Below are 14,355 nucleotides of genomic sequence, written 5' to 3' on the forward strand. Positions count from 1 at the left end.
CTGCAGGTCCTAATGCCTGTCCGTTCCCAGGACGCTGGCAGCGGCAGCCCGGAGCCCCCGAGCCCTCGGCAGGTCTGCCTGTCCTTCCCGGCGATCTGATTGGATAAAGTGGGGGCTCGACGGTGGCCGACGCGGGACAGTCTGGCTGTGGCAGGGGTCTCGGAAACCATGGGTTATTGCAATGGCAGGTGCACGCTGATCTTTATCTGTGGCATGCAACTGGTAAGTGGCACTTGGGTCCTCTTCTTCTGTAACGCGCCTCTGAGCTAGTGGGCGGGGGTGGGGGTCAGTATAGGGTCTGCAGTGGATGAGATTGGGAGAAAAAGTAACAGAGAAAAGGTGACAGATATAGTGTCTATATTTAAAATGATTTCAGGGAGACGCACGGTGTGGTACAGCGGTGAGCCTTCCACCCCCCACCTATTGCTGTCCCTCGGAAGACAGTTTGGCGGGTGCGGGTTAAACTTGTCTTTAATTTATTTAAGCAAAGCAAGATTAGCTGTTGTTCTTTTATGCTTTGCATTCCCATAACTGTAATAACGTGATCGTCACATGTAATACAGGTATCAGAGAAATGTGGAATTTTTTTTTTTTTTTTACTTCTATACGCCTATTTTTGCAGGATCTTTGTTTCTTCATTGACGTGTTATTTTTCACGGAATATATTGTCTTATAAGTCTAATGCTGTAACAAACCACTATGTAGGGCAGATGGTATCGTTAAAGTGGCTTGATCTGGAAGCCACATTGAGTTTTAAAAGTATGTAGATTGAAGAGAAATACTTAGATGAACTTAGCAACACCATTGCCAATGACCGGACCAGTAGCCTTCAAATCACAATTATTGCAAACAGTTCAAAGGAAGAAATATTCTGTCTTACATTATGCATGTAATTGCTCCTGAAATAGATACTATTGTTTGATCCTATAGGGTGGAGAATTATATGTACTACTTTTTGAGGAACGTTGTTCAGTTTTAAAGAGGCAAGGAGCCAATAATGGAAGTGCCATGTCTCTGAATTTAAATTTCCTAAGGGCAACAGAAAGAGGGGCTGAAAACACTTTAGAGGTGAAAAATAGACCACTGGAAGTGGTTAATTTGAACTAGGAGGTACTTGCTCGCTCCTGCTATAAAATAGCTTTCCCTGGAAAGTATATATTAATCTGAATAGCCACTTACATTTCGAACAACTGTTTCGTAAAGGCTGAAAGGACAAGACTGAAGGAAATTTCTGAGAGTCCAATCAGTAAAGTATTCAGAAGAGCAAGGATTTGCTAATGAAACTGATAGAATTCCTTAAGTGTTCTTTGTTAGCAGTTGTCATGAGTGGTGGTTGCTGTTATTGTTTTGTTCAGTCTTTAGCTGAATAGTTCTTTTTCTTGTATATTATCTCAGGATGTTTATCTTTTCCAGGAAAGTTATCTTATGACATATATTTCGACCTGTGAATTAAGAAAAAGAAGATAGACATATCAATATAATTTTAAGAATGTAGTATTTTCTTGATGATGTATAAACCACTTTATTTTTTTCTACCACACATTAATTTATGTTTTAAAATAAAGGATTTTTACTCTTAATGATAAAGGTGATCAGAACAATAAGAGAGCTTACTTTGTTAAACTACATTAGGCTAAGTATGCCAAATTGCATGAACATTTTCAAAACATTTTTATATTCATATATGAGTTGGAAAAGAAAGCATTTGCTTATTCATTGTGTAAAAGCATAAAACTGAGAATGAGTGGGTGGGAAATATCATTCTTATACTCTTTTAAATTTCAGTTTTAAAAATATAATTTAACTTTAACCATTTAACATAGTAGAGCTTTATTATGGCAAATGTAGGCATTAGATCTATATGGTGTTTTGAGTGATTACAAACTCTTCAAGAACTTAAACAATTTAAGAAAAACATAAATATGCAAATAGGGAAGCTAAATACACAAAGTAGCAGGATAAGGCTCAAGGTTTATGTGTGTGTGTGTGTGTGTGTGTGTGTGTGTGTGTGTTCCTATGCATGTCTACATGCACTGGGTTTTAGGAAAGGTGCTACATCACTAATGAAACGGAAATTCTGATCAGAGCTAAGTTCTCTAACAAAATAGAATTTGCTGCAATATAGGAGTGCTCAATCTAAGCAAGTACTAGTATACACATTTGAATACCAGGAAATATTTTATGCTCAATAAGGATCATGAGATTTTTTTTCCCATTCAGACATATGTGCTACCAGGATGATATAATTAGCAGCCATGTTCATGCAGATGCAGAACAAAAAACAAAGGAGGAAGAAAATCCCATTGGCTTGATAGGGAGGGGTGATCACATTTAAAGGACCTCAGAGATTTCTGGTAATTGTTGCTTCTTAGGAATATAGTATTTCGTTTTAAATAAAAGGATTCTTTTGCAAGTTAATAGTTGCAAAGCCCTGAACACCAAAAACTTAGGTGGGTGTATATATTTTCCTTTGCTCTTGATAGATCTGTAAAAACTTTTTGTATCTTTGAGCTATTTTGAGTAAAGATTGTTTTATAAGTAGCCAGGTTTCCAGAATAAGTTATGACTCATGTACCACTGACTGACACAAAAGTTCACTTAGTTTTGTTTACTCCTGAAGTGTGTAGTGTGGGTTCTTAAAACATTTGGATGTATTCTTTTTGTTGTAGCTGTACAGAAAAATTTTAGTTTGTTAAAATTAATTAAAGAACATGATAGTCTAAGATAGAAACTTTATTGAATTTCTTTCTTAAGTACCTTTAAGTTTCTGAAAACATTTACCTCCAATTTTGTAAGTAGAGTGTATTTTCATTAGACTTAAAGAAATATTTATATTTACATAAACTTGCAACTATCTTAGTAGCAAATGAGGTAGCTTTGGGTGTTGTGGAAACGGGAACCTCATTTGTCACTTTTTTAACAAGTGAGGGACAGAGACTAACCCTGCAGAGAAAGTTACCTGTCAAGATTCTATATAGTTGCTTTTAATTTGTTAAAGACGCTTTTAATTTAATGCTTGGCAGAATACAAGTGTGAATAAATATACATTCCTTTAAAAATCAGGAAATCAGGTTATAAAACAAGACATTGGAATTTCATACAACAGAGATATAAAACAAAATGTTCATGTCATGCCTCTCTGAGCTGTATAGTTACTCCAACTTCAGGTTTTAGGGTGTTTCCTACCCAAAGGGCTGTGATCTCTGGAAACCGATTTGCTGCACATGCAGAATCTGGAGTTTAAGCTCATAATCTCAAGAAGGTAATTTTCCTCTTATCATTGCTGTTTTTAATGCTCAGAAACTGAAGATTTCAGGTAGTAACAAAAATCATCATGACATTTGAAGGGGTGGATATAGCGGGTGCAGGATAAGAACAATTTAAACTCTTATTTGCAACTTGCACCAGTTTGAAAAAGTTTCCGCTTTAAAAAAAATGTTTGGTTGAATGAAAGAGTCCTTTATATAAATATTGAAAAATATCACTCAGTAATAATATGGAAGAATATAACTTACTTTAGATGTCAAAGACAGCTTTGTTTTCTAGTAAGGAAATTCAAAATCGCCCCCATTGTATACACGAGGCTCCTATGTGGCACAAAGCATAAGAGTCCTAAACTATTGAAAGAAAGCACAGATTTACATTCAACAGATTAACACTTGGAAATGTCATTCTCGCCTGTGCTCTATGAAATATGGCTAACTTGGAGCAGGTGCAACTAACAATTGGGTACACATGCGTGTGCAGCTGTGTGAAGAAGCACATTTGAAACTTAAGTAAGAATGATCAGTTGCTTTCTCCTTTACTGTTACTAAGCACTTTCAGGGGTACACATTTATTAGAGAAGGCCATGAGTACATAGATGGACTAAATAGAAACAAACTTATTATAACCATGGAGTATCTTAGTGGTGTCAATCGTGATTTTGTTCAGTGTTCACGCTTACATGCCTTTTAATTACGTCTTAGAAAATAAAGCAGTACCTCGAAAAGTGCAGGCAGGATGTTATGCTTTTCCTAGGATACTTTTCACAAGTTTGAAAGTTCTCTGCAAGTGCAGAATTTTACCTGTCAAACACTCCTGCTCAGAGAATTAAACATTTTAGATTCCGATATCATTGATAATCCAATCTTGAGGTCGTTAATCAATCTCATTCCTGGAGAAGACTAAAACTTTCCAGGTAATACTTCAGAAACATATAGTGTAAATGGATGCTAAGAGTTTGCTAAGTTGTAAACTTACTTTCTTCTTTTTAGACATTGTCTATATTTGCACCCCAACATTTTGACACACACACACACATATATTTATTTATTCTTTCATTGTAATTCAGCACTACTCTCCTCTAATGTTTACCAAGAAAGATGTAGAAATTTCTTCCAGGGTCCTGCTGTCTTCCTTGGTTCACAAACCGAGTGGCAGCTTTTTTTCTCATACACCCGAAGTTTCAAATAGCCAGTCTGTGCAGAGATGTTCCTCTTTCTCAAATAAAATAAAGCCTTGGATGGGCAGCGTTTCCCGTGCAGAATGCCAGAGTCATCTCTGGCAGGGGGCCCGTGTCTGGGCAGTGGCCCAGGAATGCAGACGGGCACTCCCACCTCCTTTCCCTCGGATGCTGCTTGACTTTGGGGTCAGATTCTCCTCTTGCCAAGTCAAGAATTTCAGAATGGCATTCTCTCTCTCTCTCTCTCTCTCTCTCTCTCTCTCAGACAAAAATGTAAAATCTGAGACAGAAGCACATTTTAATATTTCTACATTTATACTGTATATAAAAATATTAACATCATGGCATCCATTGCATTAAATATTTATATATACTACTAATGGCTAAAATTTCAAAGGCTGTATTTCAGTTATTTAGTAGAATTTCAAGCAGCTCAGTGTAATTTTTCAAAAGTAGCTTTGAGACAAATATTGCTAATAATGGAAATTACCCTATATCCATGCCTTAAAAATGTAATGTCAGAAATCAAACACCCATGTAGGAGAAATATTTCTAGTCTTTTTTTTTGCATCTAGATAAAGAACTCTTCCAATTTTGGTGCCCTTTCTCTCCCATAGAAACTTATTAGTGTTTATTGTCAATATAGTAAAATACATAGGTCACCAAGATATGATGTTTATCTAGGATTCTTTCCCCCCCATAACAACAATAGAAACAAGTACTGTGTCTATACATACTTCATTTCAGTAGGGTGGGAATAACAGTGTTCTTACCAACCCCAAGAAAGTGAAGGACATTTAAAAGTTATGAAGGCATTTATATTGTTTTCTTTGTCCAGGCAGGGTGTAAAATGAAATTAACAAACTTTTAATATTTCTGGTGTGTTTAATTTGAAAGCTCTTACTATGTAAAGGCATTACTTACGCCATGTTCTTGAAAGGAGTGTTTTCCTTTTGCTTAACCCCTAAAACAGGCTCTGGGGTTAACTGATAGAAATAGTTGTAACTTTTAATCTAATGCAAGCTATAGACCTTATTTTTCAACCTGGAGTAGAGTTAGTGTGACTTTTAATGCTAACAAATCGTACCTTTTAAATTACTTATGGATCACATGCTAAATTTGATCCCTCTAAAAACACTTTGAAAACTTACAAATCAATTAACTTTTATATGCACTTTGAAAAAATAGTGTGTTTTTTTTAAAAAAAAATTTGTGGTATTTTTCCTTCATTGACTGGCTTATTTCACTTAGCATAATGCTCTCCAGTTCCATCCATGCCGTTGCAAATGGTAAGAGTTCTTCTTTTTTACAGCAGCATAGTATTCCATCGTGTAGATGTACCACAGTTTTCTAATCCATTCATCTACTGATGGGCACTTAGGCTGTTTCCAGATCTTAGCTATGGTGAATTGTGCTGCTATGAACATATGGGTGCACATATCCTTTCTGATTGGTGTTTCTGGTTTCTTGGGATATATTCCTAGAAGTGGGATCACAGGGTCAAATGGGAGTTCCATGTTTTGTTTTTTGAGGAAACTCCATACTGTCTTCCATAGTGGCTGCACCAGTCTGCATTCCCACCAGCAGTGCACAAGTGTTCCTTTTTCTCCACATCCTCTCCAGCACTTGTCGTTTGTTGATTTGTTGATGATAGCCAGTCTGGGGAGGCCAGGGGATTGTCAAGGGCGGGGGAAAAAAAGGACACATATGTAATACCCTTTGTAATACTTTAAGCAATAAAAAAATTGTATTTTTAAAGCTTGTTATGCTTTAAAAATTCAGTTTTGCCAAGTACTTAATAATGAAAACTGTTGGAATTTATTGGAGGCTTGTTCTGGGCTAAATACTAAATATATGTCATTTTCATTGATTTCTTTCTAACATTCCTATGAGGTAGGTAATAGATATCAATACCCTCATTTTACAGAGGAAGAAACGGAGGCTTTGGAAGTTTAAGGGACTTTCTTAAGTCTCCCTCTTAGTAAGTGAGTGGGAGAGCTTACGTTTAAATCCAGGTCTGTTCGACTTGGAGACAGACTGAGTTTGTGCCACTGAGCTACACTGCATCCTTTCCATGTAACATAAGCCTCTATCATTTAGCTTACATTTGTTTTACTAACAAAGGCAACATATACCTACTAATTCCTGATGGACACAGTCATCAACACAAGACTAAGCCTACGCAGTGGGGATGGCTTTGAGGCCAGCCTCTGGTCCAAACTGGCCAGGTGCACTTGGGTTTCAAGACTATGAGCTGCTGCTGAGTGCACTAGAGAATGAAAGGAGAGGCTTCCCCAGGCAGAACCAGTGCCTCTTGCTGAGTGAGCGTTCTCTAACCTAAAAACACCCATGCAGCTCTACTCTACAGCAGTCATCGCTGGGGAGAGCTGGTGCTTCTGTTGTTAGGGGTGGGGAAAGGATACAGCTTCTATGCATGTCTGGCCAACTATTGAGAAATAATTACTCAGTAATGGCTTGGAAACCTTCTCAGGTACGCTTAAAGAAGATTCTATGGGAAGAAGAAACGTATTCATTTTTCTCAACTTCCTGTTCTTTATGAAACCATTCCATGATGAATGGCTAATGTAGAGTAATGTCATTTGCCTGTTTTTTCTTTGTTTAAACATTTCCCAAATCCTAAGTCCACCCAGGCTACTACTGGTGAGATTATTAGTTAAATTATTGTTGGAAATGACTTTGAATAATAAGTTATTTAAATGTGCGTTTATTTATTTATTTATTTATTTATTTATTTTTAGAGAGAGAGAGGAAGGGAGAGGGAGAGAGAGATTGAAGCATTGATGAGAAACATCAACATAAATCGACTGCCTCCCGCTTGCCCCCCCCCCGCCCCCGGGATTGAGCCCATAACCCAGTTATGTGCCCTGACCCTGACTGGGAATAGAACCTGTGGCCTCCTGTTGTATGGGTTAGTGCTCAACCACTGAGCTATACCAGCCGGGCTAGTACAGGTTATTTAAAATGTGCATTGAATATCCTAGAGCACTTTTAGAACTGGAGTCTGAGGTCAAAATCATTGGCAGGTCTTTTCTATGCAAATCAGTAGGCCCACACCTGAGTTCTGGTTTAGTAGGTCTAGGGGAGGGCCTAGAACTAGAATTTGCATTTCTAATGAGTTCCCAGGGGACACTGTTGATGCTTGTCAGGGACCAGACTTTGAGAACTCCAGGCCTAGAACACAGATCTTCTTTAATGGTGTGTGAATGCATGACCCGTGTATGAAATTCTTCAACCCAACCAGATAAATAGCTCATTTCTTCATTTGACTTGTGGTTCATGTGAAAGAAAACCATTTTTTTAGGACCCAGTATGCTTATTTCTGACTTCTAGCTTAGTCGCTATTCAGAAGTTTAAATAAGGGAACTAGAAGGTCTTTTCACAGCATTTGCGTCTTTGCAATAAATATTGATATAGAAAAATCTGAAAGAGATTCCGTGCCTCTAATATACCCCGTGTGCCTGGCGATGCTGGAGCAGAATTGGTTTCTTCATCTGCCTCTCTTTCTAGCCGAGCCCCTCAGTCTAAATTTCTGGAACAGCTTCTCACGTTGCCTGGGGGAGAGAGAGAGCGAGAGGTGGGAATATGCTGAAAAAGCACTGGGCTAAGTGAGAAGGCAGATTTTCCTCTGCCCAGTCGAGTGCTCTCACACTGGACAAGTAAATAACTGTGACTTTGCTCGGGCCATTTATATTCCCGAGTGTCATTTCCTCATTTGAAAAGTGGGGCAGGTAATTCGTGACCTATTTACCCTATGGAACACCTAGGAGCATCTGGGGAGAAAACTGTGCTTAACGTTGACGTGAAAGAGCTTCCCAAATTTAAGGCTTTATTGTTGTGTGACTGCCAATACCTGGAAAATCTTGGTGATTGTTAATAGTTTAATATTTCAGGAATGTTCCTCTAGCCAGAGTAGGAACAGTTACTGGAATGCTGATACATCACTTGACCTGTGCCCCTCGTTGCCATGACTAGTTTCCTGCAGAAACATGTTTTCTTCACGCACCATCATTTTTGTCCGAGGGGGTGCTACATAAATAAGGATTTTAACACGAGGTGCGGTTGGTTTAAATCGACAGAACAATATACTGCTGTGTCTGAGGTACCTACTTTAAGTGTCCATTAGGAATTAAACTTAGATTTTGCAAACCAGTCAGCATGCTTTCTCTTCAAGCCTGCAATTCTAAAACTGTGTTCTGTGGGAGCTAGTTCTGCAAAATGATCTGCTAAACGTGAGCTCTGAGGTTAAATAAGTTTTGCAACACTGCAGGTTTTATTCCCTCTCCTACCTTATCCTTAAGAGTCACAAAATATACTAGCAGTTCCAGGAAGTCCTAAACTGAAGAAACCCTTGCTTAAGTCCATTTATCTCCGCAAATACTTGCAAAGTGCTTACAATGAACCAAGGAACCTCTTTCTTTCTGATACCCCTATTAATCTTCCGTGGAACTAGTATTTTCAGAAACACTTTCAGTGAAGTTTTTTCTCTAGGCTAATGATACAGTCCGAAAGTTAATACTGTTTTTTATCTAAACAATGTTTGAAGGCTAAGAATTCAGCATGGAAAGTTTTAACCCATTTAACAGATACATGACAAATAGGGACGCATAAGGATGTTTAAGAATATTATTATCACGTAGTTAAAATAAATGAAGGGAACCTTGTTTTCAGATACGTGGCTGTTACTTTTATGTGTACTTGAGTTTCTTGAAATTATGTTTCAGCCACTAAAATCACAACCCTTAACAGTGATATGAAGTCAAGCCCCATTGCTGATGTAGCAAAGAAGAGGACATGGTGCAATAAGTTTCCAAGGATGTTTGGAACTTCGGGACACCTGGCAGAGGGCATCTGAAGAAGCACTTTCTTTTAAAAATGGTGACGAGGAGCAATGTCTGTACCCTACATCTAAAACCAAACTCACTCTTCTAGCATCATATCCTAAATCTCTGCCTTTGCAGGCTGAGTGGTGAAGAGTGAGTCCTCATATCACTTTTGTTTTCTAATCAATGCATACACTCTAAAACAGTGGTACATTTAAAACCCCAACAATGTTGCATTCTTTGAAAACAAATGGGTCTTAGTTTGGAATGGAGGGATCAGATCTCTCCTGTTAACAGAAGTCTTTGTATGCATTTGTATGATGCTAATCGCACAAAAGAATAAGGACGTGTTTCAAATCCTTTAACTGATAGCTGTGTGTCAAATGATGGAGAGTCAATGTGATGTCTAAAATGTTCAGTGGTAGGGAATTCATGTGAGCCTTATCTGTATGGGCTCCTAGCCATAGGAGATATATAAGGCAGATCTCTCTAAGTAGTACTTGTATAAAGGGCAGCCTCTAATGGCACTGGGGGGAAAATGGGGAGGACTTCTCCAGGCTCCAGTGAGAAGAGAGCATCATAGCCCAGTGGTGTGCTGCTTTCTGTGTTCTTGGCCCCTGGAGAAGGGGGGTGCTAATTTGTCTTGGTCTTGAGCATCTCCTAGGCCTTGAGCTTGCTCCTGGAGGTCAGAATTCATTCCTCCTTATGACACAGGGAATCTGACTTCATTCTCTTTGTGAGATAAGAATCATATGCCCGAGAGCAAGCATGTCAAACTCCCGGCCCACATGAATATTTTTGCGGCCCAGCCAATATGACGGTATGTAAGAAATGTTTTAATAAAAATATCGTAACTTAATTTTTACAATATCCTGTTATACATAATTATTAATAACGAACTACAATGTTCGCTAATGACTGATTACTATAATTGTGTTGCATTCATTTCCCTTACGTGCCTTACGCACAGGCACACCATTTCTCTCCACTAATACCAGCAGCGAATATTCTAGCAGCCGATGGCCACGTCATTAGTCTTGGACTGACTTGTTTGGTGTGTGCAACAGGAAATATTTTGCTTTCGGAGAACAAGAAAAATAGGTTTAATTGCATTACGCTTATTAATTTGTGCAGTTATGCTTATTAATTTATGCAGTTATTCAGTGTCTGGTAGCTTAATATTCAAGAAAAAATATTAATTTTTATTAAAATGTTCTATTATTTTATGTTAATGATTACTCATTTATTGCAGCCCTTTGTATTCAGCATGTCTCTATCGAAATAAACCTATATTTCTATGAAAATTGAAGCTTTTGTTTTTTTTGCGGCCCACATAAACTTAAACCTTGTTTATTTGGCCCGTGTTAGCCTTTGAGTTTGACATGCTTGGCCTAGAGTATATGGTGTATCCAGGTGCTACTGTTGCCAATGGAAATTGGGCTCTTTCATGGGATTGAAGAAAGGATGCCAAGGTCCCACCCATGGGAGACTGTGGTGTGGCAAGATTTATTGGGGTGGAAATAGACCCCTGGGTTATCAGTGTCCCATCTCTCTCCGCCCGCCCTTGAAAAAGTCCCGTCTTGCCTTCATTAAGGCCAAAACGAAGGCCAGTGTGCCGAGTTTGTTTCATATTTAAGTTTATCCTGTGGAGCCTGTGCGGCTGCCGCCCCAGTTGGCTACTAGGCCCGCATGGTCGCGTGTGCTCTGCGAGAAAGCTCTTCTCTGTTCCCCTGGGTTATGACCAGGAGCTTTTTCAAAATAAACAGCTTCCCGCCCTGACCGGTTTGGCTCAGTGGCTAGAGCTTCGGCCTGTGGACTGAAGGGTCCCAGGTTCAATTCCGGTCGGGGGCATGTACCTTGGTTGCGGGCACATCCCCAGTCAGGAGTGTGCAGGAGGCAGCTGATGATGTTTCTCTCTCATCGATGTTTCTAACTCTCTATCCCTCTCCCTTCCTCTCTGTAAAAAATCAATAAAATATATTTAAAAAACAAAAACAAAATAACCAGCTTCCCAAATCTCATGGGCCTTGATGGGTCCAACCCTGACCAGTGATCCCTTTCCCAAGTTAGACCTACAGGCCACTATGGTCAAGCCCCTCCCCCTGTGCCATTTTGACTTCTATTGGGCCTGGGCCTACCTCTCCCCCTCCCCCTGACAATGTGGTATCTAGGGCAGGACAGTGCTTCTGGGGAGATTTCCTGTTCGCTGGGAGGGATTAAGTCTCCTCGGGGGCCAAGTCCCCTGGAGTCTGTGTGAAGCTGCCGCCTCCTGGTGAAGCACACAGGCTCATGTGCCCATTCCGTGCCCCAGCCTATTAGGCTCAACAATGTCCAATTTTCCTTTAATATCTCGCTACCTATGGTAACGCTACTTGTTTGTTCCACTTGATTACTCTGAGGTGCAGAGACGAGATTGGGTCAGTGAATGTGTTTAACTATAGGTATTGGGAGCAGTGAATGAGCTAAATATTTGACAGCTTTAGAAGCTATTGTGAATTTGATATTACACAGGTGGTAGAGAGTCCGAATCTCCTTTTCCCTTCTTTCTTTTTTTTAAAAATATTTTTTATTTATTTTTTACAGAGGGGAAGGGAGAGGGATAGAGAGTTAGAAACATCGATGAGAGAGAAACATCGATCAGCTGCCTCCTGCACGTCCACTACTGGGGATGTGCACGAAACCAAAGTACGTGCCCTTGACCAGAATCGAACCTGGGACCCTTCAGTCCGCAGGCTGACGCTCTATCCACTGAGCCAAACCGGTCAGGGCTCCCTTCTTTCTTTTTAAATAAAGTTGGCTCACAAATTTGATGATAGTGAACCTGTAATATATGACTTTTCTAAAATATTGGCACTTTGTGTTGGATTATGTGTTTTTTACTCTTGTCAACAGGAATTAAATTTTTAAAACAAGTTTTATTTTTGTCCATCTTTCATAAAATATGGTTTCATTTATTCATTTGAAGGATGGTAGTTAAGTTCTAGCTCGTCAGTAGCATGTATGAACCTAAGTTTAGCTTTTCTTTTGGCCTCGTATTAAAGTTTCCCTCTTTCTCTACAGGCCTGGGAGCCTAGTGGGGGGCTGGTGAATGTATAACAATTCAGAAGCAAGTAATGCTACTCTACCTAAAATGATGGATATTTTTTTAAAGGATGGTCTAGTGAAGACTGTGAATTTAACTGTGAATTCATTAAGAGTTTGCTTAAGAACGTATTTCTGGTTTTATATAAATCATTCATGGGAAGTTCCACAGGCTCTTGGATGTATGGGACAGTGCTTCTCCCAGTTTACCATTTGATAGTCTCAGACTCAATTTGTTTTTGCTTAAAAAGAGCTGCCCTAACCATGGCATAAGTTCCCTTTACATTTAGTAACTGTAAATCTTGTAACAACAGTATTATATGCCTCTCTTATTTTAATCCTTAAGGGAAAAACTATTGGTTTTCACTTTGTTTCACAAGAAAGAAGTTGTGATGATGCCCTGTGACTGTGCCTGCTTTGATGCTATGGATTTGTGAAGTATCAAAATGGCCTGAAATGTTAGCTTTTCCCTAAAATTGAGAGAAATAAACCCCAATGAGGTGTTATTTTTTTGAGATTTATATAGCAATTTGATATACACTTCACACACAAAAGGGTTCTGTTGCATGTTTGCTGTTGCTAGGCCCATCTTTTAATTTAATCTTTCATAATATGAATAAAAATGTTGCATGTTGAACTTTGATAGGCATGCATGGATGATAAATGTTAGCAAAGTTGTTGACAGAGGCAGGGATCTCAATTTAGAGAAGGAATGTCAACTTCCTATGTGAAAAGTAATTCTGTGAGATTAAAACATCTTTACAAAACACTTCTCTCTGAAAGTCTTTCTGATGTGGTTTGGATGCAGCAGGGGATGGGAACATTGCCAGCCACGTGCTGAGAGCCAGGCGCGCCCAGGGCCCTGCCTTGAGGTGCTGGGAGATGGAGAAGACCCAGAGAGACTCCAGGAATGAACCAGGAGTCGATTCCTACCCTGAAGCACTGTTATGATTGTTTTAAAATGAATGAATGAATTAACAAACAGTGGGAAGAAATTAAGTAATTACTAAATCAGCTTAATCAAGTGAGATTTATGAAATGTCCACCCATGAATAGCATAATGACATGTGCTGAATAAATGAAGTGTATGTTTCCACCCTCTTGTCAATTAGGATATGATCTAACTGAAAGAAATGTCAAGCTGTGTTTCTATCGTAAATTGATCTGCTGGTAATATCTAGTGCTTGTTATAAGTGAAAATTGGTTCAAATTGCAACCTGAGGCTTATTATTTATTTATTTACTAGAGGCCCAGTGCCCGAATTCATGCACGGGTGGGTTCCAGCTGGCCCATCCTGCCCTGATGGGGCCAATGAGGACCGGAGGGGCCGCAGGAGGTTGGCTGCCGGCCCCGTCCCCAATGGAGGGGGTGCGATTGAGGGCAGGCCTGGCATGGGGGGGTGCAGAAGGTTGGTCGGCTGGCCCCGCCCCTGATCGGGGTGGGGGACCCAATCAGGGGTGGGGCCAGCTAGGGGGATGGGCCACAGGAGGTTGGGGTGATTGGGGCCCTGATTGGGCCGGTTGGCCAATGCAGTGCACATCATAGCAACTGGTTGTTCCGTCGTTCTGGCTGCTTGGCTTTTATATATATAGACTAGCCATACTGTGTACTTAATATGATAGTAGCTAAAATGCTTTACTGTTCTCTGTTCATTATTTAATATAAGATCACATTTAAGCTTAATAAAAATAAGATCAGTGTTGCTGAAAAATAACTGTTTATGCAATCTGGGCCATCATGGTCCATTTTTATTTTTATTTTTTATTTTTTAAAATATATTTTATTGATTTTTTACAGAGAGGAAGGGAGAGGGATAGAGAATTAGAAACATCGATGAGAGAGAGACATCGATTCAGCTGCCTCCTGCACACCTCCTACTGGGCATGTGCCCACAACCAAGGTACATGCCCTTGACCAGAATCGAACCTGGGACCCCTTAGTCCGCAGGCCGACGCTCTATCCACTGAGCCAAACCGGTTAGGGCTCATG

At 39.6% G+C, this 14,355-nt stretch overlaps 1 protein-coding gene across 3 annotated transcripts in view; it reads left to right on the forward strand.

Moving 5' to 3' along the window:
* Positions 1-6: 6 nt before the first annotated feature.
* NKAIN2 (Na+/K+ transporting ATPase interacting 2) overlaps positions 7-14,355 on the forward strand; it is an 805,068-nt gene continuing 790,719 nt past the window's right edge. For all 3 annotated transcript variants that reach the window (XR_001360684.1, XR_313172.2, XM_005858952.2), the window contains exon 1: positions 7-222. Coding sequence is in view for 1 of the 3 variants with exons in the window: in XM_005858952.2 (XP_005859014.1) it covers positions 169-222 (54 nt within the window). In the remaining 2 variants the exon portion in view is untranslated. The remainder of the gene's footprint in view (positions 223-14,355) is intronic.

Source organism: Myotis brandtii, unplaced genomic scaffold (genome assembly GCF_000412655.1).
Source record: "Myotis brandtii unplaced genomic scaffold, ASM41265v1 scaffold123, whole genome shotgun sequence".
NCBI classification, from domain to species: domain Eukaryota; kingdom Metazoa; phylum Chordata; class Mammalia; order Chiroptera; family Vespertilionidae; genus Myotis; species Myotis brandtii.